Raw genomic sequence first — 22191 nt, forward strand, 5'->3', positions numbered from 1 at the left:
GTGCTTCATTTCTGACTGTATCAATATTAGGCATAAGAATAATACGAATATAAACATGACACGATACGATTGTTCTTCTGCGTTTGCTGTCGTCTCACTCTAGTTTCGTAGTTTATTAGGCAGACAGGATTTAAATGAGATAGCAGCAAACACGAAAGAATACATGGCAAAATGTTTATTCGTATTATTCTTATGGTGAAGAGAATAGTGCATGTGATTCACAATTCATCAGGTTCCTATTAGCAACCATCTCTTCTCACAGATAGGAAAAAACTCGGAACGTAGAGTTGGCCATATTGACAAACATCCCTAACAGTCTTGCCAGTCGGATTTTCGTAGTACATTGAAATTCTAATACATTTGAAGATGAACAATACGGAATTTGTATTTACTTCGTTGGATAATGTATGAAAATGCAGTGGTCGAAACTCGGGGCGGAGAAAAAGAAGCTCGTCTTCTACCTTTTTTTTTTAAATTTATTTACTGATGCAGAGGTTTTGGCTCCAGTATTTATCTTTGTGCCCACAAAGCATGCTTGTGTAGAGCTACATATATTCGACGGCAGAAGTTAGTTGTTGCGGCACCTACCAACATTTTTCAGAACTTCCGTTTGCTTTGCACTCGATTCTAAGCCGCAGGCGGTTTTTTAGATTACAAAAACCGGAAAAAAAGTGAGGCTTAGATTCGAGTAAATACGGTAACTGAAAAATGGAAAAGAAGTTTAATTTGGAAAAAAGGGGGGAGGGGCATGGAGTAATTCACAAATGACCAAGTATCATAAAATGTAATAATTTATTTGAAGTGTGTCAGTTGTTTCATAAAAGTCTCACCTTTTTCAAAATTAAAGAAAAACAAGGCTTCCTTAGAGCTATAGGAAACAATTTCTGTGACTTTTGTGCTCATATTCACAACAGTAACATAATCTCACAAGATATGGTATAGCTTAAATAATTATCTTCACATGCTCCTTCCAATGCATTATTATTCTTATACTTTTAATATGACAATATGCTTTTGTCAGAGCATTTCATAATACAAATTTTACCTATTGTGATACTGATTCTTGTAGTACAATAGATGCAGTTTAAGCTCATTATTCTAGGACCTGTAAGTCTCGTAGTAAGTGCTGGACAGCATCATCCCTATGGTCACCAAAAATATTGTTCTGTGGATGATGCTGCCACAACAGTGTCAAAGAATGCAACAGTATATACACTTTGACATGGAAGAAATGAGCAACATTTAACATCCTAAACAAATGTAAACAATGTCTCAAATCAGGATGGCTTTCTGGAACCGATATGTTCTCAGCACATTATTTTTCTTTTCTGAAAATCAAATACTGTATTTCCAGTTAACAATATGTATGAACAACAGGAATACACAAATATCTGAATACAAAATTTCAATAGACAACCTATCAGAAACACAACATCTTGCCACTGAACATTATGTTTTCAGGCCATTTGGCACACTGTCTTTTGTAAATACACACACATCCTTCAAACTGCAGCATGGTTGTGCAAAATGTATATTACAATAAGGACTTATTCTGTGCCACTTAAGAAAAAAAAGGCTGCACGTAAATGAGTAATTTCATTATTAATGTGTTTTTCAGTACATTTATAATCACAGCAGATGCAGTCTGTAATACATTGAATTATTAATGTAGGAATCTTAATTATCACATTTGCTCATTGTGAAAATTTATCAGATCTACTTAAATATAGTTTAAACCTAATGTCACTTAATAATGCCCACAAATTACGTATTTCAGCACCATGATGTAATTCATATTATGTCAATTATTTCCAACAATCATTACACAAAAGACATCTAAATATACCTACGACACACAACATTCATATGTAATCAAAACTATGTTTTATTTCTGTGCATAAATTTCTCTCCTTTTTTGTAAATATAATTAGTATATAAATTGATCTGAGTAATGAGGTAGTGAGCAGGACCTGTGGTCGACCACTGTTACAACAGATTAATAAAGAACACTGTAAGTGACGCCTTTGATTATCAATATCATTAACGTTATATAATACATCAACATCACTGACATACAACGTTCACTGCCAACAAGAACCAAATTTGAAAACTGAGTGATGGCTCATACAAATACATGCATGGGAATACAGAATTCTTCCATTACTTAAACATTCCTCTACAGTCACAGATATTAATTATCAAAAATATTCTACTGATCACATTAGCTAGTGCTACTTCCAAGAGTCTATCCTAATAATTTTACAATCCTGCTTTATTTTCAAAACTACTTGGAATAACTTTTAATGTAACAGGTATTACGTGAGATGTGCATTATTAGAATTATGTGAGTGCATATGGTTCCAGAAAGTTATAGAGATGTGCAGCATCCACAGAAAAGGCAAACTGTAGAATACAGCACCAAAAAGGAGATTGAATGAAATAGCTACAGCAGAAATCTGCACATTCCTCCCTGCTTTCACATCGTAACTTGCTACTGCTTCCTTCAGAAAATTAAGATCTCAGAACTTGCAATTATCAATTCAGGATGCCTGCATTCAAAACAGTGTAAAAAAGAGAACTTTGTGCCAACTTACACTTTGCAGTTTCACATAGCAAAACAAAGAAATACTATAAAAACACACATCAACATCAAACAATTGACAAACAAAGCATAGCCAAACAGTAACATACGACAACAAAGTATTACATGCAGACAAAAAGTAACATTTTTGTTAACAAACACTTCCAATAAAATATCTACAAACACAAATCATACTTGCAAGATCACTGTGCAATTTGCTTTCAAGGCAGGTGGGTAATACTGTCCTTTTTCACATATAATGGCAGTTAAATCAGGCTTGTGTCTGATAATGAAGATTCTAAACATTTCGGCTTATGTTGTTTCACAAATCAATTATAATTGCTCCCCCTGACTTTTTAAAATTATGGTCCCAGCAAACCTTCATCGAGACCACTCCACATATTTTCTCCAACTTAAGTTACATATTTAACCCAATTCCGTCACTTTTTTTCAAGTGTGTGTTTCCTTCAACACACAGAAGCGATGTATTCAGTGAAACTTCCGCTTCTTGAAGCCTGTTAAAAAAATAAAAATTATATTATGACATTCCTACAAAACAAAAAGCACAGTAGTACATTTACACTGCAGTGTCTCCTATTACATGAAATTTTATAAATATTATATTCCTCCCCTGATAATTTCCTCATCCTTCCCACTAAACACATTGTAATGATATTTTATAAAAATGATGTTCCTCCTCTAATAATTTCCTCATCCTTCCCACTAAACACACTGTAACATTAATTGCACATACAAAACTCAATTGCAGTATGCATGGCATACTCAGAGTAAGCCAAGTTGATCTCCGGATGGAATCAATAACTGAAATTGGTAACGGAAGATTAATGATAAACTGTCTCCATCCAGGGCAGTAACATGCTGTTCATGGAAACCTATTTGCTTGCAGGCCTATTGTGATGAGCGTCTTTTTATTAACATGGACACTAAGCCTACAACTGCACCTTGTGTCACTGACTGATTGGAGTAAGGTATTTTACAGTTTTTTCAAAGGCATATGCAAGTGATTTGCATGAATCTCTCTCACAAAGTTAATAGCAGACTATTTGCACTACATGAGAGGTAGTGTTTACACTGACTTCTTCAGTCTCTAATACTAATGCTTAATAGTTTATTGTAATAGAACATCCTCTTTTTACTGCAGAAGCCTGAAAGGCGTGACAGAAAATAACAACTGGAGCAATTTGATTAGCTGTGTCAATCAGGGATGCCTATGAAACTACCACCATTTAAACAAACTATGTATCACATACGAGGCCTGTCTAAAAAGTATCCGACCTTTTGCCAGAAAAAATATTTCGAATACCTGACAGGGTTGAGACCCAAATCCCCTTCAAAGTAGGCCCCTTGTGCTTCCACACACTTAGCCCACCGATCATTCCACTGCTGTAAACACCTCTGGAAGTCTTCTTTTGGAATGGTGTTCAGCTCCGTCATCACGTTCCGCATTCTCTCTTCTCAAAACGGGATCCTTTCAGTGGTGTCTTCAATTTTGGAAACAACCAGCAGTCGCAAGGAGCCATGTCTGAAGAGAAGGGAGGTTGGTGAACGGGTTTAATTCCATGTTTGGTCAAGAAAATTTGGATCAAGTGGGATGAATGTGCGGGGGTGGTGTCGTGATGCAGTTGCCAGCTATTCGCCGTCCACGTGTGGTCCTTAGTGCCAAACTGCGTCACGGAGAACATCTTGATAATACTCCTTTGTCACTGTTTGTCCTTCCGGTGTGTATTCATGATGCACAATTCCACGGACATCAAAGAAGACAGACAGCATCACCTTGACTTCACTTTGCACCTGCCACACTTTCTTTGGCCTTGGAGACTCGGGATGCTTCCATTGCGACAACTATCTTTTTGTTTCAGGGTTGTACCTGTACATCCACGACTCATCTCCAGTTATTACAGTGTTCAGAACCCAGAATCCGTGTTGGTGGTGTTCAGAAGATCCTATGCAACATCAAAACGGAGTCTTTTTGTTCTGGTGACAACAACTTGGGCACGAATTTCACAGCCACTCGGTGCATGTTCAAACCATCACGCAAAATTGCATGTGCAGAATTACTCACTCCAACCTCTTGGGCAATCTCCCGCACGGAGAAAGGACAATCTGCTATCACCAAATTTTGCACCTACTCGACAACAGCTGCACTCCGAGCAGTTTGGGGCCTGCTAGAATGCTGGTCACTCTCCGCTGATGGGCCACCATTTTTGAATAGGTTGAACCACTTCTTAATTTGTGTTACACACATTGCATCTTCTCCAAACACCTGCTGAATCTTACGAATTGTTTCACTTTGAGAATCACCAAGCTCTTGATCAAATTTGATGTAGTATCTTTGCTCGGCATGTTCAATCATCTTGAGAGAATCGGTATTCCAATGAACATGTTGTGTAGCCCCTCACTCAGTGACCGACAGGCAGCAACTGACGCGCTGGAAGACAGGGACAAAATTCACACATGCGCATAAAGGTCTCTTCCTTTACTGTGTACAGTGGCGCCGCGCTATCGTCTCTATTTTGCATGGGAAAATCAAAGATCGGATGCTTCTTAGACAGACCTCTTATATCCAAACCATTTATACAGTCTGTATCTAAAAGATATCAACTGTTTGGATCTGGAAAGGGGATAGCCTTATTTTCTTATGGTTAATCGTGCAGACAGAAAGAACTTGTGACTTTAGGGAAAATACGAGAGTCAGAAATCTGTCAAATGGCTATGGAATTTTCTCCAGCAACTAAAATGAAATGATTTCACTGTTTCCTTTGCAAAGAAAGCTACCAGTCAAATTACAATCAGGTGGACATTATATTTAAAGTATTTTCCATTTCACAAATGTTTCATTTCTTCCATAGTTCCTAATTTAAGCTTTTTTGGCTTATGTTATAGTGGAAAATTTGTGTTTCACTTAGTGTGCCACCCAATTTACTTAACTCTCTGCTGTCAGTAGCATTTCACAAAGTATTGTGTAGAACAAAGTTTTGCTGATTTACTACCCTTTACTACAATTGTTTGACTGCTAAGAGCTTTTTTTTCCTACTCTGAAGGTTTTCTATGTTCACTGCATTTCATGTCACAACGTACAGAAATTTCCATGACAGAGTGTCACCACAGAGGCATGTTCTAATTAATAATCATCATAGAATACCAGCAACAGAAAATCCACAGAAAAAAAATTTTCATTCAAACTACTGTTAGTTTAAGTTATGGGCCACCACTATGTACATTTTATGTCTTGCCATTTTGTTTGGTTACAACAATTGGAAAAAGGAAGGATGATTAGAAACAAGCACACAAATATCATTAGAGATGGAACAATAGCTCTGCAGGGCAACAATAAGAAAAAAAATATTGGTTGTTGTGTTATTTGAGGAATCATATTGCCATCTGCCTGAAGTGCAGGATGGTTGAACAAGGAATTGCACGCTATTTCCCTTAATTAAGCCCACTGACGTACCTTGAGTGATAACTGTTGTTTTAATGGTGTTCTGAGGATCTTCTTGGGATGGTAATATTGTTTCTTTTAAATATCTGTCATTCTTACAGGCCGGCTTAATTTATCACCATTAAATTTAATAAACCAGATACAGAACCTCTAGTTGAATCTGAGTTGCTTTTTGCTATAAAGTCATAAGGACTACACCAAACTGACTCTTGAATGTCTATTCCAAAGTTTTCATTTATAGTTTTTCTCGCTGAACAGTATTTGATAACTTTAAATATAATTGCTATATTTTGTCTCATTAAATGCTGTAATCTTTCACTTGTAATACACATGTGTTGAGAAAAATTTGCACAATGTTAAAATTTGATGAACTCAAATTAGGAATTTGTTACGAGAGAGCTTTAATACAAACATTTGTTTGTTTATGGTTGTGATGTTTCAGGAAAGGGTATGGAAGAAAGGGAAGTCCAATTCTGGAAAAGAATGAAAAGACGACACTATTAATGTGTATTCATGCATGCTGATGACTTCTTTCATGTTGGGCCACCGACACCAGATTTCATGCCTAACTAAAGCCACTTCCCATTTTGTTCTTTAGTTCCCAAGATGAAGTTAAGACTGTTCAACTCAATCTTCTGATAACACTGTGTTATAAACTTAACTAACTGCTCCCCTCTTAAACACAACACACACACACAAATAAAGAGAAAAAGAGAGAGAGGAGGGGGAGGGGGGGGGAGAGAAAGGGAGAGGAAGAGGGAGGAGGGAGAGGGAGAGGGAGAGGGGGGGGGGGGGGAGAGAGAGAGAGAGAGAGAGAGAGAGAGAGAGAGAGAGGAGATCGGATTGTATAGAACAATGGCATAAGAATTCTTACACACACACACACACACACACACACACACACAGTAAATATGCTGAGTCACAAAATGGAGATTAATAGTGGAGCAAAGTTTATCTGTAATGAAATACTGTCTGAAGGAAGCTATAAAAATTTTTCAGTCATATCTTGACAAGATTTTACCGTGGGTCAAAGATTGGCAACTTACTTTAAGTGTTCAAAAGAGGAAAATTGTGCACTTCACAAAATGAAAAAAATGTAATATCTCATAACTATAACACTAATGAGTCAATGCTGGAATCAGTCAACTCGTACAAATACCCAGGTGTAGCACTTTGTACAGATATGAAATGAAATGATCACAGAGGCTCAGTCACGGGTAAAGCAAGTGGTACACTTCGATTTATTGGTAGAATACTGGGGAAGTGCAATCAGTTTACAAAGGAGACTGCTTACAAATCACTCATGTGACAGGTTTTAGAATGTTGCTGAAGTGTGTGGGAAGTGTACCAAACAGGACTAACAGGGGATACTGAATGTACATGAGTAGGGCAGCACAAGTGGGCACATGTGTGCTTGATCCTTAGAAGAGTGTCACAGAGATACTGAAGAAACTGAATTTGAAGACTCTTGAAGATAGACGTAAACTTTCCGGAGAAAGTCTATTAACAAAGTTTCAAGAAATGGCTTTAAATTATGATTCTAGGAATATACTACAATCCCCTACATATCGCTTACATAGGGGTAATGAGGATACGGTTAAAATGCACAGAAGCATTCAAACAATCATTCTTCCCATGCTCCATGCATGAATGGAATGGGAAAAATCCTAATAACTGGTACAATAGAATGTAGCCTCTGCCATGCACTTCACAGTGGTTTGCAGAGTATAGATGTAGATGTAGAGCACATTTGTTACATTGCTGGTGGCTTGCAGATCTTTGTATTAAAATGTGTAGTAAATGGAAAAACTTGGATACTCTGATAATTCTTAGAATATTGAATTATGCTCTGCACATTAAATTGTGCCACAGTGTAAAACAATTATTTATCTTAATTTAAAAAAATGAGTTCAAACATACAGTCCTGCATTTAAGGATTGATTATTTTTTCCCCAAACAAATCATAAAAGTTTTGTTTGTTAACAAAGCAAGACATTTGAAGTAGGAAAAAGGGAAAGTCAAGCATTGGAGGGCCCGGATGGAGTAACAAACCACGGAAACAATAAAGCGCTACTCACCACAGAGAGTAGGTGTGTAGTAGCCACCAGAAAGATCGCGGGAGGCGCACATTGGCACGGCGCGTCACGGGCGGTAGTTGCCGCAAGTAGAGTCCTGTCCACCAGAGGGCACGCGAGAATTCGGACGCGACCTCTGCCGGCGGAACAACAAGAACAACAACAACAACTCCAGCAGCACGGGCCGTGCCCAGTCAGTCAACATCGGGCATGCCTAGGACACAGTCCCGGTCTACGCTAAGTGAAGTGCGACGTAAACGTGAACAGTGCTACTACACAATTGGCGACGAGTATGGTCGTTCTTTCGCGTGTTGCGTCGTTGTTCCGGTTTCTCCACGGCATGGAGGATTTGGTGCGAGTTTTGGTTGCGCAGCAGACGGAACTCATGGCCACCATGAAACAAGTGCTTCCGGCGTTGCTCTCCACGCCGTCTGCTCCGGCGCAGTTCCCTCCTCCCTTTCCCCCGTATGACGAGACGGCGGAGGATTGGGACGCATATGAACATCGCCTTCGGCAGCATTTCCAGGCGTTTCATGTTGCCGATGTGGAGGTATGTCGTGCTCTCTTCTTGTCTTGGATATCTCCCTCGCTGTATCAAGTTTTGCGGCAGCTAGCGCCGTTGCAGGAACCCTCGTCCTTGCCTTTTGACGCATTGTGTTCGTTGCTGTCTTCATATTATCGCCGCCGCACGCATGTTGTGGCGGCTAGGGTAGAGTTCTATCAATGCAAGAAACAGCCCCATCAGTCTTACCGGGCGTGGGCCGCTACCCTGCACGGTCTTAGTCGCAAGTGTCATTTTGTCACGGAGCAGTCGCGAGAGTCGTATGCCCACGTTATGGTACGCGACGTCATTGTTCGTTCGGCCCCTGATAGGGAGGTCCGGCAACGGGCCCTGCAGTTAGAAGACCCTTCCCTCGAGGAAGTTCTGTCCATTGCTCAATCGTATGAAGTCTCTCACGCGGCAGGTCAACAGCTGGAAGCGTGGTGCGACGTCGCGGAGGTTCAGGGTGGCGCGGCCGTGTCCACTGTGTCCGGGGTGGACGACGTGCGAGCGGTACAATCCGGCCGTTACGGCCGCTCCCGCACAGCGCGTAAACAGAATTCCGGCCGCCGGCCCCTGTTGCCGTCCTGTGCGTCGTGCTATATACATCACGATCGGTCTGAGTGCCCCCAGCGTTGGGCCGTTTGTCGCAAATGTAATAAAAAAGGTCACATTGCTAAAGTTTGCCGCTCAGCATCAAAGGCATCGAAGGAAGCAAGTACAGAGGACATGGACGTTGACATTCAGGAAGTTTCATCGGGCCAGGCTCCCGACGCATCGGCCCACAAACTCTTTATCGAGGTGTCGGTTCGGTCGCGCCGGTTACAACTGCAAGTCGATACGGGCGCGGCAGTTTCGTTGTTGAATGCACAAACTTATTCCGACCTTGGATCGCCCCCGTTGGCGCCAGTTTACCGGCGTCTACGCGGTTATGGTAAACAGTTCATTCCCCTACTGGGTCAATTCACTACCGACGTGACTTACAAATCAGTCACTCGGCCTATTACTTTTATTGTTGTCAGTGATGCGAGCTCCGCTAACCTTTTTGGCCTGGATGCCTTTCAGGCTTTCGGTTTTTCTATTGCTGACACCATACAGTTGGTCTCCGACGACGTTCCCTATCACTCATTGGAATCTTTGATCTCAGACTTTCCAAATATTTTTGAGGAGGGCCTGGGGCGTGTTTCCGATTTTGAAGCTCACTTAATGTTGAAGGCGTCGGCTCGCCCGCGTTTTCTACGCGCGAGACAGATCCCCTTGGCTCTCTGCCCTCAGGTAAAGGAAGAGCTAGACTGGCTGACAGCCCTAGGGGTCGTTCTTCCCGTTTCTTCCAGTGAGTGGGCTTCGCCCCTAGTTATTGTCAAGAAGCCCTCAGGAAACTTACGTCTTTGTGGCGATTTCAAGGCCACCATTAATTCCCAATTGGTGGTGGACACCTATCCTTTGCCTCGTGCTGATGAATTGTTCTCCGCCGTGGCGGGTGGCCAATATTTTTCGAAAATCGATCTGTCGGAGGCTTATCATCAGATACCTCTTGATGAGGACTCCAAACGGCTGGCGGTCGTCAACACCCCGTTTGGCCTTTACCAATACCAGCGGTTGGCTTTTGGAATATCCAGTGCCCCGGCGATATTCCAGCGTTATCTTGAGCATGTCACGTCGACAATCCCTCATTGTATTAATTACCTGGTTGACATAATTGTCACAGGCCGCAGCACGAAGGAACACTTGCACAACCTTCGCACCCTTTTTCTCAAATTCAGGTCTGTGGGCTTGCGTTGCAACCTGCATAAGTCAACCTTCTTCCAACCGTCCATTGAGTATGTGGGCTACACCATATCTCGGTATGGCATACAGCCACTAGGAAGTTTGGTCCAAGGTATCGTCAACCTTCCTCGGCCCACTTCGCTGAAAGAGTTACAAGCTTTTTTAGGCAACATAGCCAATTACCACCGGTTCATTCCCAGGGCTTCCACTATAGCCCACCCCCTGTACTGCCTTCTGCACAAGGGTGTTCCTTTTGATTGGTCGCCTGCATGCGAGCGAGCGTTCACCTCGTTGAAGGGCCTCCTCACTTCAGCTCCTTGTTTGGCTACTTTTGATCCCCGTAAGCCGTTGGTCCTGGCTACGGATGCTTCGCAGTATGGGGTGGGGGCGGTCCTGGCCCATCGCAACGCAGACGGTTCCGAGCAACCACTGGCGTTTGCGTCTAAAACGCTTAGTCCCGCGCAGGCCCATTACTCCCAGGTAGAAAAAGAGGCTTTGGCCATTGTCTACGCTGTTACCAAGTTTCACCCTTTCTTGTACGGCACGAAGTTTCAGTTAATCACTGACCATAAGCCGTTAATATCGTTATTTGGCCCCGCCTCTCAGATTCCGGATAGGGCTGCCCACAGACTACAGCGCTGGGCCTTGTTCCTCTCTAAGTACCATTACGACATTCATTTTCGCCCTACAGGACAGCATGCCAACGCCGACGCTCTTTCCCGTCTTCCGGTGGGCCCGGATCCTACGTTCGAACGAGAGGAGATTATGTGTTTTCATTTGGATGTGGCATCCCGCCAGGCAGTTGATGGCTTTCCGATCACTAGTTCTCGAGTCGCCAGGGAAACGGCGGCTGACCCGGTTCTCCGGCAAGTAGTTCGCCTCATTCAGCAGGGGTGGTCCTCCCGCCCTCCAGGCCGGGCCTCGGACCCTCTTCGTAATTATTTTCTTCTACGAGACCGCCTCTCGGTCTTGGAAGGAGTTCTCCTTCTGGCTACCGATGATACAGCTCCTCGCGTGGTTGTTCCTGCAGGTTTACGAAGGGAGGTCCTCACGTTATTACATGCGGGGCACTGGGGTGTTTCCCGTACTAAAACCTTGGCTCGCAGACATGTGTACTGGCCCGGTATTGACAGAGAAATTGAGCACTTGGTGGCCGCCTGTTCCCAGTGTGCGAGCCAACAAGCATCTCCCAGGGCAGCGTTCTCTTCATGGCCGCCGGCAACACAAGCATGGGAACGTGTTCACATCGATTTTGCGGGCCCGTTTCTCAATGGCTTTTGGCTCATTGTCATTGATGCTTATTCCCGATTCCCATATGTGGTTCGCTGCTCCTCAACCACTTCAGAAGTTGCAATCCAGGCACTAGCAAAAATCTTTTCTGTGGAAGGTCTGCCAATCACCCTGGTCTCAGACAATGGACCGCAGTTTATTTCGCAGACCTTCAAGGATTTTTGTAGGCGCTTCGGTATTCGGCACGTTTGCTCTCCCCCCTTCCATCCACAATCGAATGGGGAAGCCGAGCGCATGGTGCGCACTTTTAAGACGCAGATGAAAAAGTATGTGCACGAATTTCCTGCAGAGGAAGCGTTGACGTTTTTCTTGACGGCATACCGGACCACACCAATGGGCGACCGCAGCCCCGCAGAGCTCCTCCATGGGCGTCAACCTAGGACTCTGCTGCACCTCCTCCGGCCTGGTCCTCGCCAGTCTTCACAAAACGAAGTACCTGGCTTTCCACTGGGTATGTCGGTCTGGGCCCGTGGGTTTGGTCGCAATCCACGTTGGATACCGGCGGTGGTCCTGCGCCGAAATGGCCGCCGGCTCTATACCTTGCAGGCAGGGGATCGGGTGGTACGTCGTCACCAAAATCAGCTACGTCCACGTTCGGGCACCCACCCTCCGACCTCTCGGACACCGGCTTCCCCATTGCCGGCACCTGTATTGGTTTCACAGGGGACGTTACCTCCTCTCCCCGCTGGGACACTGCCGCACTGCGATGGTTCTCAGCCTTGGCAGCCTCCAGTAGCTCCAGCACCGGCATCGCCATCATTCGAGATGCCCCAGCGAGAGCCGGCCCCCCTAGCAGGTTCGGTTTCTCAGGGGGCTAGTTCACCTGTGGTTGTCCCTTCCCCTTCGTCCCCACCTCTGGGTCTTGCCCCTCCCGAGGTGGAACGGGATCCGGAGTTCGATAGCTTGTCACCCGTTCTGTCCCGAGCTCCATTTGGGGGACGACGGGGGCCTCTTCGTGTGGGTCACTTCCAGCCGTATTCGAAGGTTCCAGCTCGAGGGTTGGCAGATCCCCTCGACTCCGGCCATCCAATGGATGTGGAGGTCATCGCTCCTGCCCGACGCTCCACCTTCCGACGCAGTGGATCACAGTGGCTTCACCCCCCGAAGGAGGAGGAGTGTAGTAGCCACCAGAAAGATCGCGGGAGGCGCACATTGGCATGGCGCGTCACGGGCGGTAGTTGCCGCAAGTAGAGTCCCGTCCACCAGAGGGCACGCGAGAATTCGGACGCGACCTCTGCCGGCGGAACAACAAGAACAACAACAACAACAACTCCAGCAGCACGGGCCGTGCCCAGTCAGTCAACATCGGGCATGCCTAGGACACAGTCCCGGTCTACGCTAAGTGAAGTGCGACGTAAACGTGAACAGTGCTACTACAAGGTGCTGAGCACAGACAGGCACATTGAAAAGGAATGCTAGAAATAATCAGCTTTTGGGTTAACTCCTTCACAGAAAACACACACACACACACACACACACACACACACACACACACACAAAATTGCAACTGTGTCTGAGGTAGCCAACAACACAATGTGCTTCACTTTGCAACATATCCTTCATTTTCATAGTGCCCCCCTCCCGGTAACAACCTCTGCTGCTCCCTGTCTTCCACCTACCTATCCCCTTTCCTGCTCTTACTCTAGTTCTACATCCCTACCCATGCCTCTTCCATACCCCCACTACCCACTCCAACTAGATTTGCTGCTCACCACAAGTGCATTTGCATTCGGGCCTTAGTGTCTAGAGATGACAATGGCAGAGAGAGAGAGAGAGAGAGAGAGAGAGAGAGAGAGAGAGAGAGAGAGAGAGTGGGGGGAGGGGGGAGGCAGGGAGGGAGAGAGGGAGGGAGAGAGGGAGGTTGTGCTTGTGAGAATCTGATGAAGGAAGGAGTCTGAAATTCTAGCATTCCTTTTCACTATATCTGTCTGTGACTTAACATTACCTCTATGCAGTGAGTAGCACCTCAGCCTTCCCATATTGTACTAAGGAAAAGCGATGTACGCAAGCTTTTGAAGGGCACATTCTAAACAAGCACCTTGCTAGTACAGTCCCTAATCACTCACCAGTCATCATTCGAGAGGCATCAAATTATCTACACTGTTGCAATTTTCATGATTTTTCCCAGAAATATTACCCTTGAGATATTCACTTTCACAGAATATATTACCTTCTACTTCAGAATTAACTGACTAGCCAGCCTCTTTGCTAATATTTACTTGGATGGAGTAGCATTCCAGTTAATTGTGTGTGGGGTTTTCAATATAAACTTTCTGAATGATTCTCAAGAGAAAAGAATGTTATAGGACTCATTAGAAATCTTACAGTCTGGCACAGACAATGTAATTCCCAACTAAAGTTCACACAAATAGCAGCATGATCATACTCAAACTCCTTAATTGCTCTCTAGTTGATGAGCACAATATGGGAAAAATTAGTAATGGCCTGTCAGAAAACGAAGCACAGAAAGTAATACAGAAAGCAATCAGGTACAAAACAAAAGATGTGGAAACCTGAATTCATTTACAAATTTAGATATTTAAAGCCAATCTAAATGGTCAAATTTGGCAAGATGACCATGACACAGACAACCTGAGCAAATAAATATAATATCTTTTTTCAAATCTCTGTCAAATTCTTTGACAGCCCTTTCCCCACAAAATTTGCATGCAGATATACTGCACTAATAAAGAACTAGTTTGGATGGCTAAGGTCATTAGAACATCTCTTAGATATGAAGGACAGCCAGAGCCCAGTTATTCAATTTCACAACAGACAATACTACAAAGTACTGAAGTATATCAACAGACGTACTAAAGCAAGGCATGTCACCAAAAGAATAGAAAGCTATCAGAACAAAATTAAAAGTGTTAAAGGTATCAGGTTAGAATGTGGGTATTCTGCGTATTATACCTCTCTTGAGAATGAAATTTAGTGATCCACCAGAGTTGTGCTAAATATTTAATGATCACTTCTTGTCAATTGTCAGCAAGTTAAATCAAAATTTTAGTGGTATATATATATATATATATATATATATATATATATATATATATATACAGAACTCTCAAAATCCAACATTTCGAGACAACTATCACATGTAGATAAAGGAAACTAGCAAAGATGAAAATGAATCAATATCCGCCTTTTGGTGAGTCATCTCTTTTATTCCAAAATAATTCATAATTTCAACCAAAACTTTCCGTACATCAATATCAAGTAAGATTATGAAGATCAGTGTACCATACATTAGTTCTGTATCCAGTCACCTGTGCAATACGTCTTTCAGATGTGGTCAGTGAAACCACTTTGTAAAAAGAGGGAAAGAGGTAATTCAAATACTTACCGGCCATTTTCTTTTGTTGATAGTGTTTTCAAAAGCTTTTGGCAAAGTAATGTATGAGAGAGTAGTGGCACACCTCGGTTAACAAAATAGGGTGTCAGATACAGGAATGGAATATCCACAGAAAATGCAGTATATTCCTTTGTGTGTTAGATGTTAGTGTGGCAAAATGATACTGTGAGAACAGTAGGTATTTTCTCCAATTTAACAAAAGCATTTGAGGATGCGGACAATGGAATACTTTTGGCACAAGTTGGACCATTATGGGATTAGGACGAAAGTTCAACAGTGGTTCACTTCAAACCTGCACAGTAGGAAGCAGATTGTTGTCCTCCTATTTCAACCCACAGGGAAGACATACGAATATGACTTGAGTCACGTGAAGTGGGAGGGTGCTACTAGGTTCTGTTCTGGGTCCATTGCTTTTCTTGATATACATCAATGATATGCCACTAAATATGATAAATGGGGGAAAAAACCTCTTGGCAGATTGAAACATGTGGAACGTAATGTAAATGATGTAGCTAATATGGTAGTAGGTATCAGATGACTTTCAGAGAACAGATTGACACTTAACTGCAACAAGACATTGAACTTTTGTAAGACACGAAATTTTATTGTCCACACCTGGTCAAACAGTCAGTGAAGTCAATCATACACGCTGCTATTCAGTGAGCAGTTGCCTTTACTCCTTAAATTATTCATACTCCATGAAGACTTTGCATTACCACATTTCTTGGAAGTATCGCATTCAAGATCTTGGTGCATAAATTGGTTGCTGCTTCCTTCATTATAAGAATAGCTGCCACTCTATCTCGACAATGAAACATGAAGGCTTGATACTTTGCTTAGTTTCACTCTATTACCACATATGGTGTTAATGTTAGGAGACAACTCTCTGAAAAGGACAGGCAGGCTGATCTGCAATGCCAATTTGCAAACTTCACACAGATCATAGTTCGGTGTGTTTGTATTCTTACTCTATCCCAAACATATATTCTCTCATAGGTTTTGTTGTTGACAGTATTGACTCACTGAGAAGAAACTGTGGTATTTATTCTGTGAATACTAGATGGATAACTGACATGAACACAGATATCATTCTTGAGCGCTACACAGAAAGGTGTGCACCATTTAGCAGCTTTGATTTTCACTAGGCACAAAGAAGAACTGAAAAAAAAATTGGAGTGATAAATCACAAATATTCAAATCTAAATTGAAAAGTTTTATTACGGGAGACACCCCCTATTCTGTGGAGGAGTTCCTTAGAGTAGTTTAGAACTTCTATCTGCAATGTGCTATTTACGTTATTTACTTGCCACACACACACACACACACACACACACACTTTTTCCTGGATTTTATTAATTTTGTTATTAGGTGAGTAGCACTCTACTTTATTATAATACTGTTGTTATAGCTAAGGACAGACTTGTATGCATCAATGTTTCTCATGCTTCTACATCTGTGAACATTAAACAATGGGAAGTACAGGATGGAATAATGACAATATTATGAAATGGATAGACTGCTATTCACCATATAGAGGAGACACTGAGTCGCAGACAGGCACAATGGAAATAAGTGCTGTACATTTAGGCTTTCAGCCAAGAGGCCTCTTGCTAAATTAGAACACACACACACACACACACACACACACACACACACACACTACATATACACGAGGCTGGACTGTGGACTGCAACAGCACCTCATGGGAGAAACAATAGAGGTGTGGGGGTAAGGAGGAGACTGGGGTTGGGAGGGGGAGGGATAACAGAGTGAGAGGGGGGGGGAAGGTGTAGTGGTGCTTGTGGAAGCATGAAGGGACATGATGGTAACAGGGCATGGCTGATAGGTGTAGTTGGGAGGTGAGAGGGAGGAAGGGAGGGAAAGGAGAATGGAGGAGGAACAAAGTAGAGAAAGGGAAAAAAGAATGTAGGGTGTGTTGGTGGAATGGATGGCTGTGTAGTGCTGGAGTGGGAGCAGGGACGGGGATAGGTAGGTGAAAGACAGGGACTAGTGAAGATTGAGGATAAGGAGATTACAGGAATGTAGGATATAACACAGGGAGAGTTCCCACATGTGCAATTCAGAACAGCTGGTGTTGGCAGGAAGGATCCAGATCGTACAGGCCAAGAAGCAGTCATTAAAATGAAGAACATTATGTTGGGCAGCATACTCACCAACTAGGTAGTGCAGCTGTACCTTAGCCATAATTTGTCGGTGGCCATTCACGTTGACAGACAGCTGGTTGACCGTCATGCCCACGTAGAACGAAGCACAGTGGTTGCAGCTTAGCTTGTAGATCACATGACTGGTTTTACAGGTAGCCCTGCCTTTGATGGGATAGTTGATGATTTCGACAGGACTGCAGTAGGTGGTGGTGGGAGGATGTAAGGGACAGGTCTTGCGTTCAGGTCTCTTGCATGTATATGAGCCATGAGGCAAGGGGTTGGAAGCAGAAGTGAAGTAGGGATGGACAAGTATATTGTGTAGATACAGTGGGTGGCATAATACAATGGTGGGAGGGGTGGGAAGGATAGTGGGCCGGATATTAATCATTTCGGGGCATGATGAGAGGTAGTTGAAACACTGGTGGAGAATGTGATTCAGGAGCTCCAGTCCCAGGTAGTACCAAGTTACAAGGGGAATGCTCCTCTGTGACCTGATGGTGGGTATGTGGGAGGTGGCAGGTGACTGGATAGTTAAGGCACAGGAGACCAGTTTCTGTACAATGCTGGGAGGGTAATTTAGGTGAAGGCCTCAGTGAGACTCTTTGATGTATTTTGGGAGGGGCTGCTTATCACTACAGATGCAATGGCCACAGGTGGCTAGGCTGTAAGGGACTTGTTGGTACACAATGGGTGACAGCTGTCGAAATGGCGGTGTTGCTGCTGGTTGATATGGAAGGAGGCCATCCTTGAGTTGGAGATCAACATTGAGAATGGTGGCTTGTTGAGTTGAGGAGGACCAGGTGAAGCAAATGGAGGAGGCAGTGTTGAGGTTCTGAAGATGTGGATATGGTGTCCTCATCCTCAGTCCAGAGCACACAGATGTTATCAGTGAATCTGAACCAGGTGAGCTATTTGGGACTCTGGGGGGTCAGGAGGATTCCTCTAGATGGCTCGGGAATAGATCGGCATAGGATGGTGCAATGCTAGTGCCTATTGCTGTATCATGAGTTGGTTCGTAGGTTATGCCTTCAAAAGAGAAGTAAGTGTGGGTGAGGTCATGGTGACCAGGAAGGAGATTGTAAGTTTGAAGTGAGTCGGATCTCAGGGAAGGTATATAGGATGTTAAGATTGGAGGCTCTTGTAAAGGTAGTGAACAGAGGCAGTCCAAGGCAGGAATAGATGAAAAGTGGTAGTCCAAGAGTAAGGGTGTTTTGCATGCAGCTCTAGTTGCTGGAGGGCAAGAGTTTAAATGTGAGAGATAGAATGGTGGAATTTGGGATTGCATAGAAACACTGTATTAGCCAATGATGTATTTCACACCAATTCTTTGTGAAGTAGTTGAGCAATAATGAAACAGTAAGCTGAACGTAATAAAGATACTCCCCTGCCAGTGATGGACCTTGGACAGATAGCAGACAAAGAAGGAACCTGACAGTTGATTTGATTTAACCAGGGAGACAAAATAGCAGCAGCCTTAGCCCCTTGTTGCCCCACCCCAAAACTAGGCAGTATTTCTCCCTGCCATTCTAGAAAACCTAACTAGCACCTTTAAGAGTAGTAGGAGTCCCTATACCAGATCTACATTCATCACAATTTTTTCTGGAATAAATGGTCCAAATATTTTGTGTCTTTCGGCCTCCAGTGCTCTGCAATGGAAGATTAAATGTAGAGTGGTTTAATTCCTTGTACCACACAGTCGGCACTCAGGGAGTTCTTTCTCTATTTCCATTGGGTGCAAGTGTTTCCTGAAGTTCCCATTGCCACTCATTAGACCTACCATGACTTTAATCTGCCCCATGTACAAGTCCAAGTTAACAGAACTTCTCTCAAAACAGCATAATAAATTTGATACACGTTTCTTTTTGGGTTTTAATACAGTATTCTATGTGCTGCCCCCTGATCCAGCTCCGCAGTTTAGATTTTACCACTGCTTTAGCTAAGACAGGTTTCGGTCCAACAAATGGAGTCATTGCCCCTGCCCGGTATAGCCCATAAGCTAGTTTGTCACCACTAATTTCTGCATGAACAGGACCTTGTAGCACATTTACCCTGTTGCATCCCCCTAACCTCACAAGAGATTTGTCCTGCAAGATCTTTGATCTCATTGCAGGAGCCGATAAGAGATTTCAGAGCTGCTTGGAGTGCCTGAAAGAATGTAGTTGCTACAGTCCTTGTAATACCTACCAGATTCTCCTCCATGCATATTTTGATAGTGAAAAATCTCTGCCTGGAATACTACAGATACCTAGAGATATTATGCTCTCCCATTGAGGCTGCACCCCATATATCCTGGCCCCAACACTTTCATCTGTTTTCGACCAGTCAGCTGAAAGGTAATGTGGTTCTTTCTTCCACTGTTTCTTGCTTCCAATGATTTATTGAAACCTGACAGTTACAAATTATAGAGTAGCAAAAAACAGTTGAGATGTACATCACATACTGTGCAGTATCTATGCAGGTGATGAATGAGCCAAAACTAACTATACTGTGGTTAGACTAAAATCTACCTACCATGTAGCAGTAGCAGAAGAGTGAAATACCAACAAAGGGCTAAAAGTGCTAGCTTTTAGAAATAGAGATGATTCCTAGCAAGAGTTAGGAATGAGTTGGAGAAAAAGAGACTGGTTAGTATTAAGTAGAAATAATGGAAGAGGTAAACGTAACCACTCACACCACAATGAAGATGTTTAACAGTTGATGCTCATACAAACAAAACTGACAACATTACTGAGCATTTTGACAATGTCTTCCTTCAGAGACAACTAATAAAACATACATAAATTTGTGGGTGTCATATAAGGCTTCACTGTTCCACCTGACAACACAGTCCCAGCACTGTAGCTCAAATGGCTTAACGTCTTGCACGGAGTCGAGTTAGTGAGAAGAGAAAGGAGGTGAGGAGGGGGGTGGGGGGGGGGCAGATGGATGGAGAAAGGGTAACAGGGCTAACAGGGAGGAGTAGCAATAGAATGGAATAAGAATGTGGCACTGGTGAGGTGCTGGTGAGGTGCTGTGTGGAGGGTGTAATGGATCTGGGAGATGCGTTATTTTCAACCGGATTTGTCAATATCACATCTAATGAGGGAAGTTGTAAGTGTTTTCTTATATTTTTGCCAGAATATATTTTTGTGAATTGTAATTTGCCTTATTTTATGCTAATTTGCTTATATGTTTGAGAGTGACAGCATATTGATTAATATTAGTAGATGTGACGAACAATATCAAAGAGACTGGTTACAAGTGGAAGCTTGTGTGTTGCGTGAAATGTCTTTGACACTGGAGTCGTCTTTGACCGTAGTCAATCGGCAGTGAACTCTCGGTGTGTGTGACACTGGAACAATGTGCAGGTCGCCGTTATATTAATTTCCTAGTTAACAGGAAAAATGAATTATATTACTACTTTTTTTATATAAACATCAAGAAGGAACCACATTCGAAGAAATGGCATTTGAAGCAGCAAAAATGAGGCAAACACATTGAACCAGGTCATTTCTGCAGCCGACGAAACAGCATTGTGGAATCATACTTTCACTAGATGACTGAAGCCAACACAAAAAGACAAATATCATCTTGTAAACATTTCACGGAAAAGTGACTGTCACGAAATATGCTAAATTCAAGTATATAAAAATAGTGAGCATATTTCAACTGGAAGGGGAAGATAAAATAAGACAGATATGCTGCAGAGAAGAAAGTGTGGTTGTAAACTAAAAGGATGAAGTGCAGGTGTATTGAGAAAAACCCAGGTTTTTTAAAAAAACTGCACTAGGTTAAACTGGATTTTTATGGGTTTTATTAGTTTTTGCAATTTTATCATATTGACAATTAAAAAGTTCAATTCAAATTCTTGTGATCAATTTATTCAAAACACTAACCCATTCTTACAACTACTTCCCTACTGGAAAAAACTGACAAACTGAAAAGGCAAAATCTGGTAAATTAAATTTTATTGTGTTGGCAGCCAGAGGCTTTCACAGTTATTGCAATCCTTTGTTCGAGCACTTGTGAGACTGTATACTTCGTTCCAGCAATGGATCCACATAATAAAGGTAAGTTTACTTTAGTTACATATTTTTTTATTTATGTTTTTTTTCCACAGCAGGTAACAGAGCACTCTGGAGAAGTCTCTGCTAACATTACTGAAATCTTGGATATTATTGTGATTTATAAAGTTGCCACTCATCTTCTGCAACAACTCTCACAGGTTTGTAGTCATGGACCTTTTTCGAGCACACCATCCAAATATTGCATTATCTGTCTAACTATGGATCAATTTTTAAGAAAGTCCTGACATTGAACACTATAAGAACGTAATAAGAAAACAAAAGGAACACACACAATAGTCCTTTCGATATCATGCCAATATGTTAGATCCAACATCTGAGGGAGAAGGTTAACAGCTGAAAAAGAAGAAGCTGCAGAAAACTGGCTCACAGATATGCATCCTGAGTGTATTGCAAGTGTTATGTCTTTTAGGATTGCTGATTGATTTTGATAAAAAAAAAAAACAAAAAAAGAAAACTGCCAACAGGATTTATTACTTTGGTGAAAAGCCTCATTTCTTGCCCTGGAAGCACAGCATTCACTGAGAGAATCTTCTCCACCTACGGGGCTTGCTTGTTTGGTCAAAATTAAGAAATGATTTAGGAGAGCTGAGAATCAGTTAAGATCTGTAAATTTCTGCTTACTCCCAAACAGGAACAAACTGTACTTTACAGTCATTACAATTCTACAAAAATTTTTTCTGGAAGTGCAAATGTTATTTAACTGTGTTTCTTACACTGTAAGAGAAATTAAGACACAATAGTAATAAAATAAATTCTCACAACAGTAAATAGTTGCCTTCAATAAATATGATGGCTTCTTGTTATTTGTGTAGGACATAAGGCTAACTATGTAAAATTTTGAAATTTTCATAAATACAAGTCGGGTTAAATTACAACAGCCCTGGTGTGGT

General features: G+C 42.5%; 1 protein-coding gene across 1 annotated transcript in view; it reads right to left on the reverse strand.

Moving 5' to 3' along the window:
- Positions 1–773: 773 nt before the first annotated feature.
- LOC126262728 (neuroguidin-A) overlaps positions 774–22191 on the reverse strand; it is a 74474-nt gene continuing 53056 nt past the window's right edge. Inside the window, exon 8 of the mRNA XM_049959531.1 lies at positions 774–3096. Within this exon, the coding sequence (XP_049815488.1) occupies positions 3071–3096 (26 nt within the window). The 3' untranslated portion in view covers positions 774–3070. The remainder of the gene's footprint in view (positions 3097–22191) is intronic.

This window comes from Schistocerca nitens, chromosome 6 (genome assembly GCF_023898315.1).
Source record: "Schistocerca nitens isolate TAMUIC-IGC-003100 chromosome 6, iqSchNite1.1, whole genome shotgun sequence".
Taxonomy (NCBI): Eukaryota; Metazoa; Arthropoda; class Insecta; order Orthoptera; family Acrididae; genus Schistocerca; species Schistocerca nitens.